General features: G+C 40.4%; 1 protein-coding gene across 3 annotated transcripts; it reads left to right on the forward strand.

Annotated features, from left to right (window-relative positions):
* The first annotated feature begins 118 nt into the window (after positions 1-118).
* wrap53 (WD repeat containing, antisense to TP53) lies at positions 119-19,575 on the forward strand. 3 transcript variants are annotated; one of them, XM_038731569.1, is made up of 11 exons: positions 119-321; positions 801-1,244; positions 1,383-1,575; positions 5,403-5,498; positions 5,979-6,087; positions 8,678-8,766; positions 10,906-11,129; positions 12,225-12,436; positions 14,259-14,362; positions 16,990-17,133; positions 17,965-19,575. In XM_038731569.1, the coding sequence occupies exons 2-11, from the start codon at positions 962-964 to the stop codon at positions 18,188-18,190; spliced, it is 1,680 nt and encodes a 559-aa protein (XP_038587497.1). In that variant the 5' UTR covers positions 119-321; positions 801-961; the 3' UTR covers positions 18,191-19,575. The 3 variants fall into 3 exon arrangements, with proteins under 3 accessions (XP_038587497.1, XP_038587498.1, XP_038587499.1); XM_038731570.1 differs by having other exon boundaries at positions 123-167; XM_038731571.1 differs by lacking the exon at positions 119-321 and adding an exon at positions 439-457.
* The last annotated feature ends 6,510 nt before the right edge of the window (positions 19,576-26,085 follow it).

Below are 26,085 nucleotides of genomic sequence, written 5' to 3' on the forward strand. Positions count from 1 at the left end.
GTTGAGTTTTTATTTGTATTTTTTTCTCATCTATGAAGTGAGTGAACAGCATGCATAATATCAACACACTGCCATGAGTGTTAGCCACTGTCATCAGCATCAGCGCAACTCTCGCGATACTTCAAAACACATGGCCGCCACCAGTGTTTACAACTCGTAATGAATTGGTGAGTGGAAACTCAAAATCCCGACGTAGAAGGACGTCGAATAGTTTTGGATGATATTCGCACGCACCGGCTTTAGCTAAAAGTTTAACACCGTCGAAGAGGAGTATTTATAGCCAAACGAACAGAACCAAAGACCAGGCAAGTCTCAACACAGGTAGGTAGCGTTAGCTTTTAACTGCTAGCATAGGCTAATGCTAACGAGCTAACGTGAAGGTGGTTGCTGTTTCTGTTGTGGACTGGCGGTTAAAGGAAATTGAGGCACTTTGCCTTCTTTGACAGCACCATTCAAGGTATATAACAGCAGCTGCGCGTGCATGGATTAAAAGCGTGTATGGGTTTGTCATGTAACTTGTAGCTCCCGCTTGTTAATGTAACGAAATTACCATTAATGCTAGTTTGTAGTGATTGGCATGTCACAACTAGCCACAGGTGTCTGGGGTGTTTGCACATGCAGTTTGGCGTCAGTTCTTTATTCCTCTAAATAAAATACGTCACGTTTACGTCGTTTAATTACGAACGTGTTGAGTTTTTTGCAAAAAGTGCTCTTTTTTTGCATTGCTTTGTGCCACCTTCTTGCATTATTGATCTCTCGCCTGCCCTGTCTCATCTTTAGCCTGTCTCACTATTTTTTAGGCTAGTGGGTGCTGTGATGTCCTCGACCCCCAGCAGACTCAAACACCCACACTGCAGGAAGAAGCACTATCCAAGTAGCACTTACCTCACCCACGTCTGACAGCCAACCATCGCATACAAGGCACTTGAACTTGACAGGAGAGATTGATAAACAAAGAGAGATGTCTGACTCAGCTGGAAGTGGTGAAAGCGGAGGTGTGGCAGGCGCAGGGCAGGACGCAGAAGCGGATAATGAGCCCCCTCAACAAGTGTTACCTTCACCTGAAGGTGACCGCTTAGAGGGAAGGGAGTCCTCAGTGGAAGGGGCACCTACGTCTGCCAAGCGGGCCAGACTGAGCGAGGAGGAACAGGGGCTGGAGCAGGTTGCAAAGCCCGCCAAAATGCATGGAGAAACACCAGCACAGCCTGACTGGCTGCACGAAGACACAGCCCAACCAGCACAAAGTAGAGTATCTGCAGCTGCATGTATCAAATGAAATATAAGAGAGAAATAAATCTGATGGATGTCAGTCAGAGATTATGATTCAGGATTAGCTTGAAGATTAACGAGTTAACCTGAACAAATGTACTCTTTAATGCCAGGAACAGGAGAACCCCTACAATGTGAGGAGAAAGGTCAGGAAGGGGAGGACGTGCCTGTCAGTGCGGGAGGTGAGGACGAATGCCATGAGAATGGAGATGGAGGTTGTGAAGCACCCTTAGAAGGAGGAGAGACGAAACCAGAGGGGGAGCACAACGGTAATGGATCTGCAGACAGCGCCGGTGACGGACAGCAGTAAGTGGTCAGGTTTATTTTTAACCTCTGTTTCCACATAAGCAGGGGTAAAGATACAGTTGACACACCATCAAGTGAGCTATTTCAAGCAGGATTTTATGGCGGGTGGATGTGTTATGTAATGATTATGAAGCAGTGTTAAACACAGATGTTTCTGAAATAGGTAATTGCAAGATATTTGTACCACTTCCTGCTTGGTAGCTTCTGTTCACCAGGAGCACTACTCAGAGTTCCTACACACTATGGGAAAGTATGGAATTTGATATTATCTTTTTATTAAAAAAAAGAAAATTATAATTTGGAGCCGGTAGCCATTACTTTTGAAATGTTACAGTGGCGCTTTGGCTTCTTAATATTTTAACTGTTACACAGTTAATGTCACTAATGGAGGTCTTGCACAGTCAGATATACCTCCACCCTTCATTTTAGCATTGTGCCAGCGCTGGAGAAAGGTGTGACTGAGTCAGGTATAGGAGGAAAAATACTGGTGCCCTTGCAATAGTGTCGGTGGGGAACTTGTTTTGGTTGAACATTTGCATGTGGGGAGTAGGGCTGCAACTAAAGATTATTTTTATTATCGACTATTCTGTCGATTATTTTCCCAATTAATCGACTAATTGTTTAGTCTGTAAAATGTCAAGGAATTGTGAAAAATGCTCAAAACAATATTCCAGAGCACAAAGTGACGCCTTCAATTTTCTTCTTTTGTTCATCCAAAACCAAAGACTCTTCATTTACCATCATAAATGACAAAGAATAGCAGCAATTCCTCACATTTAAGAAGATGAAACAAGCAAATTTATCACATCTTTTCTTTAAAAAACTGACTGAAATGATGAATCAATTATCAAAATAGTTCTCGATTAATTTTCTTTCGATCAACTAATTGATTAATCGACTAATCGTTGCAGCTCTAGTGGGGAGGTGAAAATGGCAAAATACTCACAGGAGAAAAGGTAACCTGGTTAGGGTAACTTGCCACTTTCAGCGTGGTTACAAGTAGAGACCGGGACTTAGGAAATGGTAACAAGCAAATGGCGGAAGGGGAAAAGAGATCCATCTGAAATAGTGGGTCAGGCTTATACTGTACATACAGCCTACTAGGCTGTAGCTAGGCTGCTAATTATGTGATGTGCATGCAGTAGTACCAGTACAGTTAATGTTTTGAGTACCACAACAGTCCTTTTTTAATGTCTTATGTATCTGTATATACATGTGATATGTAAATAGGCCAGTTTTCCTTTTCCTTAAAAAGACAAATCTACTGGGAACAAGCCCTCTCAAGTTTTAAAACACCACACACAGGCCTCTTTGTGAAAAACAAAAAAGCATAATCATTGACTACAAATATATTATGACGCACTCACTACTCAAAAGCATATTATGCATATACGATTTTTGACGGGGGGCTTGTATCAGGCTGCTGGCCGCCCCTTGGTTGTGCCACTGCCAGAGCTCAATGTTGTCTAACGCAAGGCATGAAGTATGGCGTGCAACTGAACGATGCCAAAGTCTCTATAGGCAATTCCCGCCACTCGGCAGCCATCTTGGTAACGCCTCTGGGCTGTTATTTTGGACAAACAAGACCTGGCCCCTATCTAAATGAATGGGGAGAGAGTCATAACTGCACATTAAATGGTAACCGGGACATAAACACTGCACGTATGGAGTCACCAGTAAAATGTGATTTAAAAACTACTGAAAAAGTTTGATGACTTTGCCCCAAACTAAGCTATAAAAAATTTTCCCCACAGGTTATACTTCTTAAATATAACCTATTATGCGTATTTGGCACCATAATAACAAATAGTCAGAATGTGACACACATGTTAACAGTTGTATTTTAAAATAATTTATTTGCATAATAAACTTCTAGCTATTTGTACAGGTATTAAATATGGTTCCCGAAAATCTAAAATCTGAAATGGAATATATGTGTTAACCCTGACTACTGCTCTTCAGTGTATATATTCAAGTGGTAAAAGCAAACTTTAATTGTTGAACACAGTGACACCCGCGAAACGTCATAATTAGATATGACGTTTTCATATATAGCTGTTACTTTACTAGTAGTAGTATAATGGATAGCTCATGCACCATAATCAGTTTGAGCACTGATGCTTGGTGTAAATTAATTGCGCTGTGGAATGTTCAGGGTATATACATGTAAGTGTAGATATACATTGAACAAAATTATAAATGCAACACCTTTGTTTTCGCCCCCACTGATGATGACCTGAACACAAAGATCTCAAAGACTTTCTCTATGTGCGCAAAAGGCAAATATTGTTCACAAATCTGTCAAAGTCTGTGTTAGTGAGCACACAGCATCCATCCACCTCTCTGGTGTGGCATATCAATATGCTGATCAGACAGCATTGGTAATGCACAGTTGTGCCTTAGGCTGGCCACAATAAAAGGCCACACACAAAATATGCAGTTTCACTGTATTGGGAGGTCCAGAAACCATTGAGTATCTGGTGTGACCACCATTTGCATAGAGTTGATCAGGGTGTTGATTTGTGCCCTATGAAATGTTGGTCCACTCCTCTTCAATGGCTGTGCAAAGTTGCAGTCAGGTCGAGACCCCGATGAGGATGACGAGCATGCAGATGAGCTTTCCTGAGATGGTTCCTGACAGTTTGTGCAGAAATTCTTTGATTATGCAAACCAGCTGTCCGGGTGGCTGGTCTCTCACGATCTTGGAGGATTGGATGTACTTCCAAATTCTCTGAAACGCCTTTAGAGACGGCTTATGGTAGAGAAATTAACATTCAATTCACAGGCCACAGCTCTGGTGGACATTCATGCAGTCAGCATGCTAATTGCACGCTCCCTCAAAACTTGTGGCATCTGTGCCATTTTGCTGTGTGATGGAACTGCACATTTTTGAGTGGTACTTTTATTGTGGCCAGCCTAAGGCACACCTGTAATACCCGTGCTGTCTGATCAGCGTTTTGAAATGCCACACTCAGCAAAGGAGAAGTGCTCACTAACACAGATTTTGAGAGATTTGAGAACAATATTTGAGTGAAATAGGCCTTTTGTGTGCATAGAGACGGTTCAGCTCATGATGAATGGGGGCAAAAACAAAAGTGTTGCACTTATAATTTTGTTCAGTGTATATAAATAACTGTATATACTTTTTATACATTTAATATCAAGTTCTCAAGTTCTGTGTGTGTAGCATGAAAGGACTACAAACTTTCTTTTCTTAGACAACCTTGTGTTATACTCCCAATTTTGATGATAATTTAAAAAAATGTATAATAATTTGATGAGAATTGCAGCAATTTGAACATGTGTAATTGCCCGTGGATGTTGCTCTGCTTCCTCTTCGAATTGATAATGGGACTCATTTTGAAATGAGGCGGTAAAAAGCACCACAGCATTACCTGATTAAATATTTAACACTATCAATCATCATTATGGCAACACTTGGAGAATGTGACATAGGATGAAAAACAATGGAATTAACCTGTAGATGTGTGAAATGTCATTAACAACCCTCTCCACTGTGTAGTGACACTGTGTCTAAACGGAGCCGCTCAGTCATTGCCAGTGAAATGGTCAAATTCACCATAGATTTTCCTGTTGGGCTTTTGTGTAAGTTGACACCGTGGATTTTATACAGCAACAGGCTAGGCCTAACTTAATTCTCAAATTCTAAGCAGAACTACAAGGCAGCGTGGTTGTTGCATTCATTTGATGCCCTCAACATTAGTAAGATGGGAAATTCTGTCTTTCGGTTTGTTGTGTGATCTTCTCATGCCTGTCTCTTAAACATATTAACAGAAGACTTGTCCTTCTCTGTATTTTGCTTCCAGTCTAGGTCTAGATTTTACCCAGAGCCCCCAGATGCTGACTGGTTCGTGGACCGAGTACTCCAACCTTCCAGAGAACTATCTCAAAGGCTGCAAATGGTATTCTCTTCTAAAATGAACACAATGAACACATAAAACACAATGTGGATGAGGTTTTGAATGTGTACTGTGAAGTATTGACATCATTATGGAATTTGTGAGTTGTTAGCATGATCACTGTAAATGCAATACAATTAGAGGAAATTATATTCTTTTAGTGCAAATGAAGCAAGGAAAATGACTTCCACTAATGTCAGGCCATAGTGGGAACACTGCAGACAGTACATTTGGTATAAGTGAGGCTGCTAGTAACAAACCCTCTTAATCACGTGGGTCCGGTTGCACCAGCTGGATGTAAAAGTTGGTTGCAGGCCCTACGCCCAGCCTAGTGATAAATATTTACACCTGTTGCACTAGGTCTGACCGGCAACCGGCCCCTAATCAAGATAAATCAAGACCTCAATCAAGTACAATCATGACCTGTGTACATGTTGTACTCAGTTCACCTCTGTTAATACACCGTCATCCTTTCTAAACTAGGGCCCCGGATGGTTCCTGTATCCTGACCAACAGTGCAGACAATGTGCTCCGTGTATACAACCTCCCTCCAGAGATTTACAGCTACAACTGGGACTTGCTTCCTGAGATGGTGAGCACGCAGTTTGCTTACTGTCAGGGGTGTGTAGAGGATAGAAAAAGTAGCTGAAGGAATGTTGGCAACATACATAAAACCCTTAATACACGTTATAAAAGCAAGAAAGTGGAAATTAAATGAACATTTTTAGTTAAAGCTGTTTCAAAAAAGTTCTTTCATACAAGTCACAGGAGCAAGATTTTAATATTTTTGAATTTTTTTCAATTTTGTTTTGACTTTTTGTTTTCAATTTCAGTTTTAATTTTTAGTTTTAATTAGTTTTTTATCGTGGGTTTGCTAGTTTAGTTTTTATTTTTTGAAAATGCTTAGGTTTAGTTTAGTTTTTATTAGTTTCTGTGTTAGTTTTAGTCTTTGTCGCTGCAGGATGCCAAGCTCAGTTTAGTTTAGTTCAGTCCAGTTTAGTTTTTTCACAAAACATTAAAATGCAAGTAAAATCATTAAATTTAAGTCAATTTAAGCTATCTGAAGCTTGTACACAGAGGCCCAAACACTAAGCATATATATATATATATATATATATATATATATATATATATATATATATATATATATTTGAAGTACTAACACATTGTTTAAATAAATACTACAAATAAATGAAGCACATGCAATCTACAGTATAATTTCTAACCTATATAAGAGCAAACTACCCAGTGGTCCAGAAATTCATTACATCAGTCTCTAGCTTTATCATTCTTGGTTAAATAGGTGAAATACAATAAATGGAGGTGAAATACAATTGATGGACAGTTAAGAAATTGGAAGATAGTGTAGGCCCCCTTTGGAGCCACAAACAACAGGTCCCTAGCACCGTGAAGGCAAGTATGTTATATTCAAATCTAAACCTTTATTATTCAAAAACTAGGTATTAAAACAATGTGAAGCACAAAGAGACAAGGGACAAGTTCATCACACATGCAGGATGAGCTCTAAGCCACACTAACGGAACAAAACAAGGAAGAGAAAACCACCAAGACAGTGACTCACTACCTGCAACCAAAACAAAAAAAAAAATACAACTCTATTCAGTTGTTGCATTCATATTATTTTGTACACATGTAGGCTATGTCTAAAAGATAATAGAAAACATGTTCAAATCCCACCAACTACGCAGCCGATCCCTACCTGGGTCTCCCCGACTAAGTTAGCCTCCCCCTAACGTTACATGGGGTTCTCCTCGTAACAGTGGTCGCCACCTGCTACACCTGCTCATGTGGAGAACAAAAGCATAACACACCCGCGGCTCACCAACAGGGGCCTATCGGCTAATCACCACATGCACCACTGAACTGCCGGTCCGGCCCATATGTCCGGTCAGACCAACTGTCCCGCAACGTCAGTTCCACCGGCTTCATATCCACTTGTAGGTATTGAGGTCCATTACGAAAACAGGGGATATTTACGCTGTAATTTTAGTTAGTTTTGCAAACCTACAATACAGTTTTAGTTATCGTTTTTTAGTAAAGCTTTGATTTCAGTTAACGGCAATGTTTTTTCATCTAGTGTCCGTTATTTAGTTTGTCTTCGTTAACGATAATAACCCTGCACAGGAGTCCAACAAATGCGTTCTGTTCAGAACAAAGTTGAGCCAATTTGGTGAAATAGATCATCTTTGTAGTGCCTTAGTCACATCTCGTTCTCTAAACCTGGGTGTAATAGATAAAGTTGAATTCAGTTAAATGATATTGTCAGTCAGTACTGGTTTAACGATTAAAACTAATATTTCTGTTTCCACATGAATCCATTTCTCAAAGTTCAACTACACTTTATTTTATATAACACACACACAGAGAACAGAGTTTACTTTTGATTCAGTCCCATTCAAGATATTTTTACCGATCACATTACATAGCCTAGTTCAGAATTTACATATAATTTCTGGTCTGATATGACTTTGAAATTTAATTCTAATTAGAAATTATACCGTTTTTCCAAATAAGACATTGTTTCTTCTTTTCTAGAGGTTTGTCTTTGGCACTGCTGCGTATTGTCCTTAATTATGTTTGAGACATTTTGTTTTTTTCAAACACTGTGTAGAATTTGAGAGATTTCCAGTGAACAAAAGGTCATTAACTTGTTGTGTGTTGTCTGACCTTTTTAAACAAAGTCCGTGAGTATGTTGCTGAACACGATGTTGTGTTACAATCAACTAAGAAAAACATTTCAATCAATGTAAGATAGCAGCTTGAAAAAACGTATGACTGAAGATTTAACAGTTTGAATAAAATAGGCATTGTGTCTTTTAGCTTTTGAGAAATATCAAGTGGCAAGCTCATCTCTTAATGGTATTACAGACTGGTAGATTGGGATCGCTGAACAAAAATAATTGAAATATAATTTGTTTTCCTCCATTACAGAGATCTCAAACGGTTTGTGAAAAGGGTAGACAATTGAGCTTTGATTTCCCACATGGTGCCGCTGGCTCTTGTTATTGAATTTGACTACAAGGAAAAGCCTAGGATATTGTCGTCTAGCCGCCTGTTCAGTACCACCATCACCACTAATAGATCCCATTGGTCATTAAAATTACGTATGATTGCTGTGTCTTTCTGTCTTCATGCTGCTGACTGTCTCCTTTCTGTGACAGAGTCCAGTGCTGAGAATGGCAGAGGGAGACACCATCTACGACTACTGCTGGTACCCCAAGATGAGCTCTCTGGACCCGGACACATGCTTGTGAGTTCATCTTGATCTTTGCCAGGCCGTGCTCTGAGCCTCAGCTCTTAACAGCTGGATAGATGAGACATCCTGCCAGATGGTGGAGGATGTATACATAGAAAAATTACTGTTTGAGGCTGGTGTCACTCAGTGATTGGTGTTTCTAGATGTTGGATGATAAGAGTGGGACGCAGTGTGTGTTTGTGAGTAAGATTTTCTGCGTGCTTGAGCTGGTCTAATCGACTATCTGAATATAGAAGATATTGTTGTGACTCATTCTCTGATCCCTGTGGTATTTGCACTTGTTGTGGGAGCCGGCTGCCAGCGTGGAGAGAAGCTGTAAAAGCTTTGTGATGTCCCTCATTATGAGTGAAGAGTTGGCCTTCATCTCGTCTACCTCTGTCGCAATCCGCTCTGCTGTTTGAGGCCCACGGTGCTTTTCAGCATGATTCAGCCCACTAACGGCTCTCCTGAGTCTAGACAACACCTAAAGGGCCTCATGATTCCCTGACTCTGGGCTTCTCTTTTCATCCTGTTGTCTTTTTTTGCCGCGTATATGCAGGCGTGCTCTGACAGGCTTTTAAAATGTGGTGATTATGACATCACCGTGTGTGTGTGTGTGTGTGTGTGTGTGCGCGCGTGCGTGCTGTGAAGCAGAGCCAACATCAGCAACACTCAGAATGCACATCGTCTGTGGCGAGAGAGGTAGGGCCGTGCTAACGAGCTGAGGTCAAGTTGCCAACAGTTTTTCACCGTGTATGTACCTCCTCCCCCAGCTCCCGTCATCCTCCAGTTACAGCCTCCACCCTCCGACAGATCCCTCTGATCAAGGCCCAGCGCTGGCACCGCTCCACCCCAACACCAGACAGCCTTCACTGTGTAAGAGGCAGGGGGTGGGGGTCAGGAGCTGAATGTCCAAAGATGAGAGTTGGGTAAACAGCACAATGATCAACAAACGACTCATGTGGATAATGAGCCACTTCACAGGCCTGTGTGTGTATCTGCCAAAGCCTTGCAAAGACCTGTCTGTCATGAGGACGATGATGCCAGTCGGAGCTGACAGCAGATATTCTTCAGATCACTGCCACATATCAGAGAGGAGCTCCTGCAGGGCACAGCTATGTGGTCGGACAAGCTCAGAGTAGATTGTTGAGGACTGAGGCAGCCAGATGAAAGGTTATGGTTGTGATTAAAAAAAGCATTTACAGAGAACCTGTTCCTCTAGTGCCTTTTTGGTCTTCCTCTTACCTCCTTCCTCCGTCTTTTCATATCTCCCATTTTGTTTCACATTCCTCCCCCTGCGCTCCTTGAACTCTCTGGCTGCCAAAAGCCGTGTTCTGTTGATGCCCCTCCTGTAGAGAGGGAATAAGGGCCCCTGTTATGGCTCGGTTAAGTTGCGCTGAGTTCTAGGCATCGCTCCAAGCTAGCAGCAGTCTAGCATTATAATTGGGCATTTCCCTGCTCTGGAATAAAACTGCAGCTCAGAGGGGCCATAACAGAACACGGCAGCAGTGGTAGGGGCTAATTTCCTTTGTCTAATTGAGCCGCAGTGATGTTTCGGCATTTGTTCAGCGCCCAGTAATTAGAGTTAAAAAGGCATGGCTCAGTGTTTGGCCCGGATTTGAATCAATAAGAATGTGCTGTGGTTCTGTCTCAATAGTGAGGCATAGCACAATGCTGTGTATTTGTTTTGATGCAGTGATAAATTCAGGTGGATGTGGTGCCATAGAGGTTAGACACAAGAAAATGAATCATGTTTTTTGCTTATACATTATGTATATTTCAGAGGAACCTCAGCAGCCTTTTCATTTCATTTGTATCATGAGACACAGGTGAAGGTATTTTCTTCTAGTAGTCTTACTTTGTTTTATTTATTTTTTTTATAGACACATACTGTTTGTCACACTATGGTCATTCACTGCGCATGAATTACATTATTAAGTTCTGAAACTCTCACTAATTTCTTAATTGCTAGCTGTAACAAAATAAATACAATTGCCCCAGGGACAATAAAGATTGACTTTACTAACATTTATTCAACTTTGTTTCATATTTTGCATTATTCACTCTTTATTCCCTTTTGTCTCTCAGTCCTTTCCCCAAATGTCTTAATAACTCGCACTCTCACTCCTCTCACGCCTCACTCCTTTTTCACAGTCTAGCGAGCAGTAGCCGTGACAACCCAGTCCACGTGTGGGATGCATTTTACGGGGAGCTGCGAGCCAGTTTCCGACCCTACAATCACCTGGATGAGCTGACGGCAGCCCACTCCCTCTGCTTCTCTCCGGATGGAACGCAGCTCTACTGCGGCTTTGACAAAACCGTCAGAGTCTTCTACACGGAGCGTCCCGGCAGAGACTGTGAGGAGCGGCCCACCATAGGTCAGTTATCAACTTCTCTCACACCGTTTTCAATTAACTACAGATCATGTAAACTTTATAGTACAAGGGTGTAATCTTAAACATCAAAGTGAAAAGTGGTGTAAATATTTAATATTAATTATAACAACTAATGGATTATGCAAAATCTGTCTTCCTATTTGAGAGCAGTGACTGTTTTGAAAACTCCCTGTTGTTCAAGGTCTTGCCGAACTCTTGAGAATGAAGAATAATTTAAAATTGCATTCACAAACTTTGTGTTTGTGATATCAAACCCATAAGACAAACAATAAGTAGATCATGTGATGTTGTAAAAGGGATAATGTGAAGAAATTTGTTTCTTATTATTCAAAAAGTTGCTTTTTGACAGCTGGTTGTCCTTCAACAAACCAACAGCGAGAGTTTTTGTTGTGTACTCATACAAAAAATAAAGGGAACTAAATGTTGACTGTAAGAATCACTTATCCCTGTCACCCACAGAAGGGTTTTGTAAAGTACTGAAATGGACTGAACCAGTATCTGTCTTGTAGTTAACGAGCTAGGTATTAGTTTTTATATCCTTCATGACTTACATTTTTTATTCATTTATTCAGGTGGCAACAAACAATCCTGATAAATAAAAAATGCCTGACATAAGAACATTGACTGCGCTCTGCTGGCAACTCAACATCTTGCTCTGATAGATCATTGCTGTCTAAGGTTTCTTGTCTGTTTTGGATCCATCAGCTCTGCATGATAATTAATAACTGGAAATTATGCAGAAATGTATGGTTGCTCCCACAAAAAGGTTATGTGATACATGTCAGGACTGAGCCAAACCCTCGCTTCTGCTATTTTGTGCCAAAAACGCGCTTAAAGCCTTTTTTAAAGAGTGGGAAAAAGGAGCATTGGGAAAGGAGTAAACCGTAAAAAGAAGCAGATGATCCAAATGCGATGTGTGCATGTGTTGAGAAATATTTTCCTCTTGAAGATGTAATCAGGAAAGTAGCGGCAGCCAAAAGAACAACTTTGAGTAGAAGTGATTGGGAGTTGTGTCTTGTGAACCTTTTTAAAAGGCTGAAAGCCTTGCCTCATGCCATTCGTTTGTCTTCACTGCAGTGAAAAAGCAGGGCCAAAGTGGCATCATCTCCTGCTTTGGCTTCAGCCCCTGCCAGTCTGTTTACGCCTGTGGCTCTTACTCCCGCTGTGCTGGCCTCTACTCCTGCCAAGACGGCACCCTGCTGGCTCTGCTGCCGACCCGCCACCACGGAGGCCTCACCCATCTGCTCTTTTCCCCTGATGGCAACTACCTGTACACCGGCGGACGCAAGGTGAACACATGCACACACACATAGCAGCATGCAGAGAAGATACCTCAGGGTAATAATGCTGCTTCGTTTGAATGAACACACACACACACAATCAGTAGGCTTTGTGTGTTAAGCAGTTCCTGTCTTGATGGATGAGTCAGTATTTAATGGATTCACTGTGTTTTCACAAGTGTGCTGCAGAAGATTGCCGTTACAGGAGTCTGAATTTGTGCCCAGAGATTTTTATATTTTAAGTGTTTTTGAGTGATTTTAAGTTAATTGATAAGCTTTTTTGCTAATGATTAGCCAATAGTTAACAGTAAAGCAAGTTAATGTACAATAAATTTAGTATGAATGACAGAGAAACAAGATTAACAGATTAAATAAATACCAACTCTAGGGCTGGACGAGGCAGCCAAAAAATTTATCACAATAACAAATTTGCTTTCTTCATAAATTATTCTTTATGGTCAGAACAAACACTTAACAAATCTGAGGTTGAACATTCAAAACAATTATGATAAAATTAAGTAATATCTTTTTTCAGTCCTTTTTCCTCAACAAAATAAATATCTTAATAGGGTAAGTGTTAATTCGTTAAAAATGTATTGAACATATTTTGAACATTTGTTATATTGTTACTTAGGAATGTTATATGGCGATAATTATCATTATTGTTTTATTGCCCAGCCCTAACTCAGGGTACCTGTGGGGTCTTGAAAGATATTAAATTTCAATTTATAATATAAAAATAAGTCTTAAGTTTTTTCTTGTCCTTTCATAGGATAGAATAAATGCTGTAACGTCATAAATAAATACTTTTTGTGTGTGCGACTTTACAATTTACTCCGTTTAATGTGACTTGGATGTTATCTTTACACTCTGGACTGTGGAGTGTTCGCGGTGCACGAGCTCTGGCATTCAAGCTCGGGTGCACATCAGTCAGTTGTAAGGAAAGAAAAAAAATGCTATTAACAAGCTAACGTTAGCTCATCGACTCAGAATGGGCAAGTGTCTGAAGTTCAGTGATACGGACAAGTTGGAGGACTAGGCTGAGGGCAGTGGCGCTGAGGTTAGCACAACAAGCGGATCGGTGTGAGAGTCAGTCACACTATGGCGAGGTTTGGTGTATTACATTACATTACCTTTTCTAGCCAAGGTGTAACTAACTGTAACAATTCTTGCTGCACAATTTATTTTTTTAATTCACACCATAAGAGTCTCCATCACCTTTTTCAAAGCATTTTTTAAATATGTTCTGAAAAAGAAATGTTAAAAAAAAAAAAAAAATCAAAGGTTTATTTGCACAATAATAAAACATGCAATGTAAGTATAGAAGAAACAAATGTGCATTGTCTAAAAAAAGTAACATAAGCTAAAAAACAAGCTGCTGATTCCTGCATTATATTCAGTTTGAATTGCATTCATTTCATATAAATGAAGACAATTCTACCATAAATTGGTGCAGAAAATGTCTCCAGAATGCAGGAAATTACGTGTTTAATGCTCAATTTTCTAGTGGAGGACCCCCAAACGCCCCCCATTTATAGTTTTTTGCAAATAGTCACCTTTTGGTTTATTCAATATTTAATTTCAGTTTTTTGGTAAGGATGGTATTTGTAAAGGTGTCATGATAAAGGTGAATGATGTTCAGATTTTATTGTTTACAAGAGGTAAATCAGAAATTCATTAATATAGCTAAAAGGTCTCCAAGTAATTTTTTAAGCTTACAGCAAACTACCCATATTTTTTATATATCCACTGTTTTTCTCTGGTATCCACATGCGTTCGGCTCTGTAGCCCTGCACAAAAAGCTATTGTGAAAATGTGTTTGTGTGTTTAGGATCCAGAAATCCTGTGCTGGGACCTAAGAGAGCCGGGAAAGGTTGTGTTTTCACTTAAGAGAAACGTGGCCACTAACCAGCGCATCTACTTCGACCTGGACCCGTAAGTTTACTTCACTTACTAGGACCCTACTGTGGTGATAGGCATGCAAGCTTTAACTGTGACGAAGTGGTGATACTGATCTAAAGACCACGTTATATACAATATGTGCAGAGTGTCATTCATTCAGTGTTTCAGCATCTTGTCTGGTACTTAGAGTGACCAATTCATAGAACTTTGACATGGTTGTATAAATGCTAATGCTATCAATTACCTGTGACCTGTTCATACTTGAGTCATGTTGATTGTATAGGGATGGTTTTTATGGCTCTGTGCCGGCGATAGCTGTAGCTGTTCTCGGATTGTCTGCCCATCTCATTCTTGTGAACGCGATATTTCAGGAATTCCTTCAAATGTGGCACAAACGTCCACTTGGTAATAAGAATGAACTGATTAGAATTTGGTGGTTAAAGGTCAGGGTCATTGTGACCTCACAAAACATATTTCTTCCATAACTCATGAATTGGTGACGCTTTTGACACAAAGATCGTGGCCACTTTGATGTCAAAATTTGGCAGTTTGGCCGCCGCCATGTTGATTGTTTTGCAGGCAGCAGCGTGACCATATTTGGATGAGACGGCTAGGTGTATCTGTAATTCACGTTAACTTTGATTTTAACCGGGATGCTAATTTTGGCTAGCTCAAACAAAAAGTACTTACAGGGAAAAATGGGCAGCCTACTCGTAAGTTTTTTTTCAGCGGCGCTGGTTAAATTTACACAGTGCAGTGGATACGAGTTACTTTAGCCAGATTGGACAGGTCGCCATGGTAGCGACATGTCAATCACAAGGTAGTCCAACCCTAAAGCATACTCTACTTTATGGTCTAATTTCCTCTAAAAGGGACCATAATTTACTAAATGAACATCATGCTGTATTAAAGAAGACTTAAAACTAATGATTAAGATTATAAACTCATAAGGAAAATGTTTACTGAGGGAATAAATCAGGTGAGAAGTAGTGTGATTTTACCATTTTTTTTCCTAATGGAACCCCTGCTGGCCATTAGAAAGAATACAGGTTTAAGTTCCGCATTGGCTTCAGTTGTGAGAAACCTTGGGTTGCTGCTTGGTTTTTAGCCATAATTTAAGAAATAACTGGGGCGATTATTATGAACTTTGGAAGCTCAGTGGAGTTGTGGCAGCTACAGTGAGGAAAATGAGTATTTGAACACCCTGCTATTTTGCAAGTTCTCCCACTTAGAAATCATGGAGGGGTCTGAAATTGTCATCGTAGGTGCATGTCCACTGTGAGAGACATAATCTAAAAATAAAAATCCAGAAATCACAATGTATGATTTTTTTAACTATTTATTTGTATGATACAGCTGCAAATAAGTATTTGAACACCTGTCTATCAGCTAGAATACTGACTCTCAAAGACCTGTTAGTCTGCCTTCAAAATGTCCACCTCCATTTATTATCCTAAATTAGATGCACCTGTTTGAGGTCGTTAGCTGCATAAAGACACCTGTCCACCCCATACAATCAGTAAGAATCCAACTACTAACATGGCCAAGACCAAAGAGCTGTCCAAAGACACTAGAGACAAAATTGTACACCTCCACAAGGCTGGAAAGGGCTACGGGGAAATTGCCAAGCAGCTTGGTGAAAAAAGGTCCACTGTTGGAGCAATCATTAGAAAATGGAAGAAGCTAAACATGACTGTCAGTCTCCCTCGGACTGGGGCTCCATGCAAGATCTCACCTCGTGGGGTCTCAATGATCCTAAGAAAGGTGAGAAATCAGCCCAGAACTACACGGGAGGAGCTGGTCAATGACCTGAAAAGAGCTGGGACCACCGTTTCCAAGGTTACTGTTGGTAATACACTAAGACGTCATGGTTTGAAATCACGCATGGCACGGAAGGTTCCCCTGCTTAAACCAGCACATGTCAAGGCCCGTCTTCAGTTTGCCAATGACCATTTGGATGATCCAGAGGAGTCATGGGAGAAAGTCGTGGTCAGATGAGACCAAAATAGAACTTTTTGGTCATAATTCCACTAACCGTGTTTGGAGGAAGAAGAATGACGAGCACCATCCCAAGAACACCATCCCTACTGTGAAGCATGGGGGTGGTAGCATCATGCTTTGGGGGTGTTTTTCTGCACATGGGACAGGGCGACTGCACTGTATTAAGGAGAGGATGACCGGGGCCATGGATTGCGAGATTTTGGGGAACAACCTCCTTCCCTCAGAGCATTGAAGATGGGTCGAGGCTGGGTCTTCCAACATGACAATGACCCGAAGCACACAGCCAGGATAACCAAGGAGTGACTCTGTAAGAAGCATATCAAGGTTCTGGCGTGGCCTAGCCAGTCTCCAGACCTACACCCAATAGAGAATCTTTGGAGGGAGCTCGAACTCCGTGTTTCTCAGCGACAGCCCAGAAACCTGACTGATCTAGAGAAGATCTGTGTGGAGGAGTGGGCCAAAATCCCTCCTGCAGTGTGCAAACCTGGTGAAAAACTTCAGACAATTTCAATTGACAAATTTCAGACCCCTCCATGATTTCTAAGTGGGAGAACTTGCAAAATAGCAGGGTGTTCAAATACTTATTTTCCTCACTCTATGTACCATAACTACCTAAGTTAAAGTGTTTTCATTTTTGCTTGTTTTTTGTTTCTATGTAGGTCAGGCAGGTACCTGCTGAGCGGTGACACAGAGGGAGTGGTGTCAGTATGGGACACCCAGACAGCTCCTCCTGATAGTAACGAGGAACAACTGCAACCTCAGCTCAGGTTCCAGACCCACTGGGACTGCACCAACGGCATCAGGTGGGATGATGAGAGAAGGATTCAGGTTCAGTAAAAGTGTGTCCGGCTGCTATCACTAAGTTTGTTTTTGTTGTGATTACTTGCCATGGAGTGAAAGGGTTAAAAGATCCCATTAGTAAAACCACAGCCAAAAACCTACAAATAAATTAAACCACTCGGCACACAACCAGTAAAAAAAAAGGTTTCCCCAGAAGTTTCCCGTTTCGCTCTCTTTCGGCCTTTTCAGTGCCCTTGTGCAAAAGTTATACTTATTTTAGGTGACTAAAACATATTTTGCAGCTGATCATCAAATTTAGTTCCTTCAGTCATGTTCAGTGACTGTATTGCTGTTTTCCTGCTCGATTGTCCTGTTGTGATGTACCGTGTGGGGGTCCCCCATTTATTCACACAAAAGCATAGGAGATGCAAACAAATTATTCAAAATATTTTAGATAGAGAAGAAATGGCTTCCAATTCCCAAAATGTAATTTTGCACAACATACATTACTGCTTTGATTTGAGAGAGCAATAATTACAGCTTCTGTGTGCAGTTATGAAAAATCCGGTAAATGGCTCTGTTACTTTGTAGCAATTCACATAATCTAATGTGCACAGTGTATTCTGTGTAGAAGAAATAAACTTTCTGATGAAATACAAAGGATACATCATGGCGGTGGATGTTCTACAAATTTGAATCGAACCTGGACTTGAAGTGATTCTCATCTCAATAGCTGTTGTTGGTCTGTGAAATGATCACTCTGTGATCAAAATGTAGTTAAAATGCATAACAGGTGCTGCAGTGCAAAACCAGAAATGTCTTCCTGTCCCCCTCTCCGTCCTTCTCTTCTGTAGTATTCATCCCTTCATGCCATTGTTGGCAACATCCAGCGGGCAGCGTCAGTTCCCGTGGCCCGGGGACAGCGAGGGTGACTCGGCCTCTGACGGAGAGGGAGGAAAAGCGGTGATGTCGCCACAGGAGATCCGACAAGACAACGCCCTGACTCTGTGGTGGGCCGGACCGCTCGGCGCTGCCACAGAGGGGAACCCAGAGCAGAGTACATCAGTGGTGGAAGCTTGAAGCACCTGCCACATGATATTTATTTTTGGGAATGCTTGCTATGCATAAACCCAATTATGGGTCAGTCAGATTGTCTTTGCGCCATCAGCAACATGAAGTCCCGAGGTGGAAAAGTATTTCTGGATCATTAGCACAGTCCATACAGTCATAACATATCACCTGTAAGTTTACAGCATTTACAGACGCAGTATTCGCACTTGCAAAGTTAAAATTACAGGGTTATGAAACATTGCAGATCAGGTGGGCACAGAACAGATTTCCATGGTTCTGTCTTTGAAGATTTCATTGTTGTAATGCCAATTTGGTAAAAAAAACAATTAGAACTAAATGCCAAGACTGCAGTCAATGCTATAAGCAAGGGCGTTTTCTTTAAAACCTTACTCTAGTCACATCTTGTGGTTTGCATAAGAAGCTTATTGGGGCCTGATATTTCTCTATTGTCATTTTATGAGTGAGAGAGCTTTATTTAAATCAGTTTACCAATTTTGTTCACTTTTTTTCCCTTTGAGAATCTACTTCCTGTATTGGATGAATTTAGTTGACAGGCTTGACTGTGGTGTGAAGTACTGATCGCACCTACACTCACGAGTTTTATCTGTAGGAGTATTTGTTTACGTGTGTGTGGCTGTAATGCTGCCCCCCCCGGAGATTCCTGCTATAGTTACAGTAAGTGCCATTTGTTGTTGAGCTTTGCTTTTGTAAACTGATGGGGATCTCCTGTTTTTACCTTCTTTTTTAAACTATTGGACACGCCAAGTGTTGTGTCGCTCTGTGTATGCCCACAAATGTATATTTTTGTAAAGCCATGATCATTCTAATTTTCTGAATGTAAGCTTGATTACTATAACCTCATAACAATCTGTGAAAGTCAGCGGGTGCAACTGGAAAACGAGCGACGTCTTGATTATTCTTTTCTACAGACTGTGCTCAGATTACATTTGTACCTGTGAGTGGTGATGTGGCAGCACATTGTATTTGTATAATTGCATTAATAATGTACTGCGGTGATTTTCTCAATGCCTATGTTGCCATCAGTCAGGTGTGCTTTGCTGTAGGGTTTCTTCTTTCTGCAGGTTGATCAGAAGGAGCACAGCACGCTCTGACCTAAGCCATGTATCTTTAGACACTGAGGAATCTATCAATTTTGAAGCCTGTGCTGATCCAGGTTTTACTTTTGGAGCTCAAATTTGTTGCCAAGTAGTAATAGCTACAACTGTGTAGCTGCGATCACACAATACTGCACAAATTTGCTGTAGCTGGAAGCATTAGGAACCATGTAGGCCTTGATGTCACACAAGTCTCCAGATATATGGCTGAATATACGACAGGTGGCTTTGTGCTGGTTTTATTCAAGCTGGAGTGAATTAAAAGTATATCGCTTCACAGATTCACGGTCTTATTCATTTCTGTCCTTTCTGTCTCTTTAAAGCAGTCTACAGTTGGATGCCCTGTAATAAATCCCAGATGAATGCAAGATGATGTTACACTCGAGTCAAGAGGCGCCTCTTAAAAGCTAAAGGGACTTCTGGCTTTCGCTTATGAGGTGGAAACTATTCATAGCTTTCACCTTTCCCACACACGTTCTGTATGAATGCGCACACTCGTGTATTTGATTGTCTGAAACCACAGGGGCACACCGAGCACAGAGCCAAGTTGGAGAGCTGCGCTGTTGTGTTGTGCATGTTGCTTAGCAACAGTTTCCGCCTTGGGAGAGGTATAAAGACGGCAAGAAGGAAAAATTGCCAAACAAGTGTAATAGATAATCCAGAAGTGTAGTGATTGCTACTACCAGAGAGTGACGTGTGTGAGCTGTGGGTCCTTCTCACCTCTGGGTGTCTGCTGTTTGCCATCAGGGACAGAAAGTGGCGCTGGCATCGTGAATAAAGTCGATTTCTTGGGTTTGATGTTTACATTCTGTCATGTAGTAGGAACTGAGACTTACAGACAGATGTAAGCGTTCTGTATCATATCCAGTCAATACAATTTGCCAGTGATTGAAAGATTTATGTCTAATCACTCGATTCAGCAAAGAAAGAGCAAGGGGTCTGAATACATACGAAATTAGGTATCAAGCTGCTGTAATCTTTTTATATTAACAAATGATAAAATTGTGTATAATGTGAAAGTGCGTCAACTATGCAGTTCCACAGACCATTTTAGCCTTTTAACTCATTGGTTTGGTTTCAAGGCCCACAACTTTACACACTTCACTCTCAACGCTCCCATCGAACTTTGCGAGAGAGAGAGCGCAAAATTCAGCTAAAAGGAGTCAGTGTTGGGCAGATATGTCTCCAAGTGAATGCTAGTCTTGCTGTTTATCTGCTGGGTGTGTATTTAAATACAAATTATGGGTACCTGTACTTTAGTATTTTCTTTCCTGCCACTTTCTACTTCTACTCCACTAAATCGCAAATGGAAATAATTCACTACATGTACTAGTTAGTTTACACACAAGTAGCAGTAGCTACTTGATTATAGTAGTAAACATATGAAGAGTTTCTTAAATATGTTTTGTTATCAATTAAACTACCCAACAGTTTCTATACAAGTACAGTGGAAAAGATTAGTCTGGTGACAGAAAATGAATTGGCTATTTTGATTGTCTAAGTAATTTTTCATGTGAAAACATTTCATGGTTCCAGCTTTGCTGCTTTTCTTTTAAATTATTTCAATTATTTGAATGTAGTGTTAAGGTTTGTAAGTTACTGTTGGTTAGACAAAACCAGCGTTAACAAGGTGTCACTTTTATCCCTGGGTAATTGTGTCGGCATCACTATTTTCAGAATTTTTCTATCAATTATTGGAGGAAAAAAAATCAGCACATGAATTCATGATGAAAATAATTATTAGCTGCAGTCCAATAAAGCATAGTTCAAAATGAGCTCTGCCTCAACAACTATGAGCATGCAGTAATAACAATCTCAGGACACAATACTAGTATAACAGTCAGAGGGGACACTTTTCCTGATTATACCCACATGCTTTTACTTGCATACACACACATTGCAGAACTTTTATTTGTAACAGTACTTTTACCTAAGTAAAGGATCTGAATACTTTGTCCACTACTGTGAATAGGCAACTTGTGCTGCCCTAAAGTGCCTGAAAAACAATCAGTGCATCTCAAATAGTTCACTGAAAACTTCTATGCCTTTCTAATTAGGTTAAAACATTATTGGTCACCATTTTGTGGATGCAGGTTCAGACAGATAACAAAAATGCATCTCCTTTAAATCAAGTCTATAACAAAGGTAATGGAAGATGATAAAATGAAAGAATTTATTAAGTAAAGTACAGAAAAATGTGGAGGCGCAGTTTCACAAAACAAATGTCATATAATTTCAGAAGTTTTTTTTTTTTTTAATATTCTAATTTATATTTGGTTTTGGGAAGGATATCAAAGTCAGTTCAAGTCAATAGGCTTAACAGAAAGTGAAGTCATGAGTCATTGGTGTTCAAGTCGAGTAGCAAGTCTTTTTTTGATTTATCATATGAATTCATCATCATTTTGAAGTCATCATATTTGTGACTTGCGTCTGACTCGTGTCCAAGTCATCTTCCATTTTATTCTTTGTCTTTTTTAGCCGCAGGACAAACTTGTGATAAACTTAATAAGGCAATGCCACATCAGGCCAACATTGCTAAATTAATTGGTAAATACCTCCGAAGCGTACACCTATTCGTACTTGTTAAATTAAGCTTGTATTCAAAACATTTCCCCCTAGGCTAAAACCACACCAATTGCATATGATTTGGTTTCCGTATTAAATGTAGTAGTTTTCGGTGTTCATTTCCTGTTTAATGATTCATCAGAGGCTAATTAACCCCACCAACAATGCAATTCTAGAGGTTACACTGAACAACTGACATCTTTATTCATCTGTCTAAATGTCATTTGTATTCAAAATGGTGTGCTTTCAGGAAGCCTAACCTTAGTGCTGCCACACAGATGACAGCGAAGCCATTATATGCATCCCAAGGTGGCTGAAGTGTGGTCTTTCCACTTGTGCGGTTAATGAGCCAATCCACATCAAGTGTTCTGTGTTTCTGTGTTCTGTGCTTCCATTTATGTCGCGTCCTGAGTGAGTCTCCATGGCCTTGCATAAGTGCCTTCCATTAGACAGGCGCACACACAAACTTCACAGTCCCAGCGCTCATCACTAGAGAGTGTGTGGAATAGTAAGTAATGGGATCTTGATATTAAGAAAGACATTCGAAAACAATTATTCAAATGGCTGCCTGCCTGTTGAATCTCCTAATCCCACAGTCAGGCACTTAAACAAACACTCTGCGGCGTGACCCCGGCTGAGTTAGCATGGAGAAAAAGAGGCGCGCACAGCTCTGAAGTCTGGGATGCTAAAATGTCTAGACTGCTCTCTGGTTTGTCACTCTCATGCTGCCTTTGAAAGGAAAATGCTTTTTAGAACATGAAGCAGAGGGAACAGATTCGCTGGAGCTTTTAGAGGTTGTCATACATGGCATTTCTCAAAATGTCAAAGGGACGGCTCCTTTATCTCAGAGAGACTTCGGATGTGTTTGACAGGCGCTTAGCACAGGGCTTCACTCTGACCCGGCTCTGACACACAAGTAGAGTAGACCTGTTACATCCAGTTTTCTTCAGACTTAATAGGTTATGTGCTGCATATACACAGCTGCCACACTATTTGGTACACCTCAATTCCCAGCTCAGGCTTTTGGGAAACGTGTCACCTGATTTCAGTGTATGGCGTGTGGACAGATCTAAACCTGATCAAATTTAGGCTGCAGTGGGACAAGATTTGGAGCCAGCATGGACCATCAAAAAATCTTTGCATTTTATTTTTCTGTGTGATGCTAATGAATCAATAAACTCCACGAGTGAAACATTTCCGTGCCTTGTAAAATCCATGCTTCCTAAATTACGTATTGCTGGGGGCTCCACCTGCTACTAGACAGTTGTCAATCTACAATTAATAAAGTGGCCACTGACTCTGTATGTTTAGCTATCACTTAATCTGTTTTCAGCCTAGTCGTTAGCCTATTTCTGATACCAAATGGAGGAGGGATTATTTTCCAGTGCTGGCCTCTGCAATCCAAGGCGTGAGACCGGTTTTCAACCTGTTTGAAGTCAGCCAAACCTCAGCAGTATGAGGTCGGGGACACAGGGCGGCTTTTAAGAGCACTTAGACAATTTAGTTATTTAGTCGTTTATTGCTCTTTCATAATGTTGAGGTACTAGGTAGAGACAGTTGAAAAAGGTGGTCGAAATGGTTGCAGTATCCTGACGTTTATTCTCGTGGAAAGTAACAAAGTATGTCTATTTAACTACTGCACTTAAGTAAGGTAGACTGAGGATTTTTGACATTTCTGTCTGTATCACATTTTGAACACACAGGCTTAAAAGAGCTCCAAGTTACATACTGCACTAGACAAAATCATAAACACAACACTTTTGTTTTTGCCCCTATTCATCATGGTCTTTTATTGTGGCCAGCCTAAGGCACACCTGTAATACCCATGCTGTCTGATCAGCATCTTGATATGCCACACCTGTGAGGTGGATGGATTATCTTGGAGATCTAGGAGAAGTGCTCACTAACACAGATTTTGACAGATTTGTGAACGATATTTGAGAGAAATAGGCCCTTTGTGTACATAGAGAAAGTCTTTGAGATCTTTGAGTCTAGCTCATGATGAATGGGGGCATAAAAAAAGTGTTCACTGTAGTTACATGTGTCTGCTATTAAATATCTCTGCAACACAGACAGAAAATGCATGGGTTAGTCTCGGAGACGAGGAGAAAAACATTACAATTCACCCCATAGTCTGGGTTAGTTGTAACATACCCTGGGGTGAAATGTAACATTATCTAATAAGGAATGTGAGATATATTAGTGAACATATTAAAAATGTAACAAAGTGTGAAATGTGCAAGAACTGAATATTATTGTGCTTGTTTGTCTTGCACGTCACAGTGGTGAATGACATATGGTACTCCTGGAGTGCAGGCTTCATGGGCCCCCAGCGACGCCAACAGGTCTTACATTACTGTGTGTGTGAAAACATATAAATACAACTAAACATTTTTCTTGGGGTAATATTTTTAATTGTTAGATCTCCACCTGACTCTTGTAGCCATGAACTAGCTTACCTTTCAGCTCAAACATTAGCACTAACAACTTGCATGAACGATATCTACATAGACACACAATTAACAGTAATAGTTGTTTACCTCAAAATATTTTAGACTAATAAAGACTTAACTGAGCATGTGCAGAGTGGATCAGGTCATTCATGACTTGGTTCTGATAGGAAATATTGTACATGTTACAAATGACCCATGTTTCAACTACCCTCGGTCTCCCTACAATGTTGAGGTATACTTGAGAATTTCCACTTTGCTGTGTTTACTTGACTATAGACTTTACAGATTTTACATTAAAATTCTGGTTACTTTAAAATTTTGATGCACTTTTGTTGATCAAACTACCCCACAGATTAGTTAACATGAGCTTCACCTCAACCAGCTAAGTTACTAATGGGAATGATCTTCATAGAGTGAAGCATCAGTAATAATATAGTAATATGTCTGAAAATCTAACAGATGCCATTGCAATGGCTAATTAGCATTTAACTTTGATACTTTTACTTATAATATTTCTGTACGTCTACTCAAGTAAAAATACAGGACTTTTACTTGTAACTTAGCGTAATATTTTAGCCAAGCTAGCGGAGAATAGCAATGCTTGTCTGTCAGTCAGGGCACCACTTTGGCCCAGACTTAAAATATCTATTACTGTTAAAAGAATTACCACAACATTTTGTACAGAGATTCATTGTGCCCAGAAAATGAATTTTAATGACTATCGGAGATCATTTTCCACTAATGCTGCGATGACAGATTTGTGTTTTTGGGTGAAATGTTTCAACAGCTATTGGATACACATCATGTTCCCCTCAGTATGTCTTGTAATAATTTTATGACATTTTTACTTTTCATCAAGTGAAAGTCAAATTGTTAATGTCCAATAGTTTTGTTTATGACCAGCTGCATACAAAATGAATGGTATTCCCATCGGCCTCTGCTGTTCCTGTTTGTGTTTCATGCTAATTAGCAAACTTTAGATCGCCATGATGGTGAACATGAACTACTATATGTGCTTAACTTACCTGCTTATCAACGTGTTAGCATTGTCAATGTGAGGTCAATGTTTGTCTTCTGACTTGCGCACCACTGTACCAAAGTACAGCCTCAGAGAGGTGCTAACTAGCATCAGTCTTGTTTCAGCAGTGTCTTGTTCTTTGCATTTCTTTTGTGTCATGCTGCATTCATTTCGTTCCTGCAGATGATCAATGACTTCTTCTGTTAGCACTAGTTATAGGCGCTAAATCCAAAATAGTGAATGTCTGCCTCAGAATTGAAACCCCTTATTGTTCACAGTAGAGTGTAATTTTCACATCGCCACATTTTTTGCTCATTAAACAACGACCACTGTGAAGTTCAGATGACTTGAGCTTCTCCTTACAAAGCCTGAATCTGCTGGGATATTTTTAAAAGTCCCAACCAACCCATTTCATCAGCTGCCAAAATAGCCGCGTTCCTATGAATACATCCCATTTCCATTCCAAAAAGCAGCAGCGGTGATTGACGCGTCCCTGTTCTCTGGTTTACATTAGATGTGAAAATAATTGGCACCTGTATTCCTGTACATGCTCTGAAGCCAGGGAAAAGCACCGCACCAGAGGTTTCATTTCACTGTGCAGTCTGATCCTGTTTTATTCACTCCAGATGTGGAGGCACACATGGACATCTATCTGAAATAGCTGAGAAGATTAATAGAGGGAAAAGATGTGTCATATCATCATATTCCACTGTTGCTGGCAGGTAGAGACGAGTAGCTCTGCATTGATATTTC

This window comes from Micropterus salmoides, unplaced genomic scaffold (genome assembly GCF_014851395.1).
Source record: "Micropterus salmoides isolate LMB-PRFRI ecotype aquatic unplaced genomic scaffold, ASM1485139v1 Ms_hic_scaffold_2, whole genome shotgun sequence".
NCBI classification, from domain to species: domain Eukaryota; kingdom Metazoa; phylum Chordata; class Actinopteri; order Centrarchiformes; family Centrarchidae; genus Micropterus; species Micropterus salmoides.

What these genes read in the sequence shown, in the direction of transcription:
- wrap53 (XM_038731569.1), top strand. Translation starts at nt 962, where the DNA reads ATGTCTGACTCAGCTGGAAGTGGTGAAAGCGGAGGTGTGGCAGGCGCA. An exon ending in TGAGGAGCGGCCCACCATAG is followed by an intron (nt 11,130 to 12,224) that starts GTCAGTTATCAA and finishes TCTTCACTGCAG; the next exon opens with TGAAAAAGCAGGGCCAAAGT. An exon ending in GACTGCACCAACGGCATCAG is followed by an intron (nt 17,134 to 17,964) that starts GTGGGATGATGA and finishes TCTCTTCTGTAG; the next exon opens with TATTCATCCCTTCATGCCAT.